Source organism: Cyprinodon variegatus, unplaced genomic scaffold, assembly GCF_000732505.1.
Source record: "Cyprinodon variegatus isolate N-32 unplaced genomic scaffold, C_variegatus-1.0 Scaffold1307, whole genome shotgun sequence".
Lineage (NCBI taxonomy): Eukaryota > Metazoa > Chordata > Actinopteri > Cyprinodontiformes > Cyprinodontidae > Cyprinodon > Cyprinodon variegatus.
The window spans coordinates 26,740-27,933 of record NW_015151760.1 but is presented as its reverse complement, the minus strand read 5'-3'; the positions used below and the strand labels follow the sequence as shown (position 1 = coordinate 27,933).

Below are 1,194 nucleotides of genomic sequence, written 5' to 3'. Positions count from 1 at the left end.
TTTTAATTTATTTTTTATTTTCTCTTCATATACATTTATATTGCATTTCCAAACAGTTTTTATTTTTTATGTTTTTCTCCATTATTTCAATTTTACCTCTTTAATTACACTTTCAGATTGTTTTACAGATTGTATTTTATTTTTTTCACCTCATATTTCTATTTTCATAGTTTTACAAATTTCGTTCTTTTCTGACTGCATTTCATGGATCACATTCTTTTCACTTCAATCCAAAGGCTCATTAACCAATCAAAATATTAACGCTAATGCTAACGCCCAGCAGATCAATAGAAATGTGTCTTCACTCCTCATTTAAGAGAAAATCCAGCCTCCAGAAATGAAGAGGCTGTGGTCTGGAAAACTGCATTTTCAAAATTAGAAAACTAAAATTAAATCTGCAAAAGAAAAAAAAGTGGAAACAAAATCTGACAAAGCAGCAAAGTTAATCTCAAAACCTATTTTCTAATTAAAATATTTTTCAAATTTTTATTTCAGGGTTGTATTTTCTTTGCTTGCAACATAATGGACCAAAATTCACTCCATATTGTTTCCCCCTGTGGAGCTTTATTCACTGCAGCTAAAGGCCATAAACCAGCCTGATGCAGACGTAGCGGAGCCGCTCACCTACCCTGTCCGCTGCTAATGAAGTCTCTGCAGCCCTGAGCCTGAAGTTCCTCCAGATCTGGACTATGACAGAAATTATTGAGGAGGGCTCCGTACTTCCTCTCTGACAGCAGGGCCACTCGGACTGAGGGCCACAGGTCCCCAAGCTGGGCGCTGTAGGTGGCATCAAAGTGCTGAAGGGCCAGTCTGGTGGGAGGATGTTTGGGAAGTGTGGTAGCCTGTAGGAGATTATAGACATTTGTTATCAGTTGGTGGCAGTAATGCACTTTAAACTGGTTTGCAAACCATAAAACCTCACGATGAGAAGAAGAAGAACCCTTTCTGACTCCATACACTCTTACTTTTATTTGTTATTCAAGATGTTTTTTCCTTCTCTTCCCTCTTGAATAACAGATGAGGTTCTGCCAGTATGGAGAGAAATGTGTTCGTTTTGAAAGTAAAAACACTTTAGATATCAGGACATTTGTAGAAAATAGGTTTTTTTTTTAAAATGAGAAAATTCTCATTCAAAAAAATAAATGTTTAGAGAGTAATTTAGAATAATATAGGTTTAATATGTTCAAATAACTT

At 35.6% G+C, this 1,194-nt stretch overlaps 1 protein-coding gene across 1 annotated transcript in view; it reads right to left on the bottom strand.

Annotated features, from left to right (window-relative positions):
• nsun4 (NOP2/Sun RNA methyltransferase family member 4) overlaps nt 1-1,194 on the bottom strand; it is an 8,925-nt gene that overhangs the window by 6,432 nt on the left and 1,299 nt on the right. Inside the window, 1 exon segment of the mRNA XM_015402150.1 lies at nt 573-842. Within this exon segment, the coding sequence (XP_015257636.1) occupies nt 573-842 (270 nt within the window).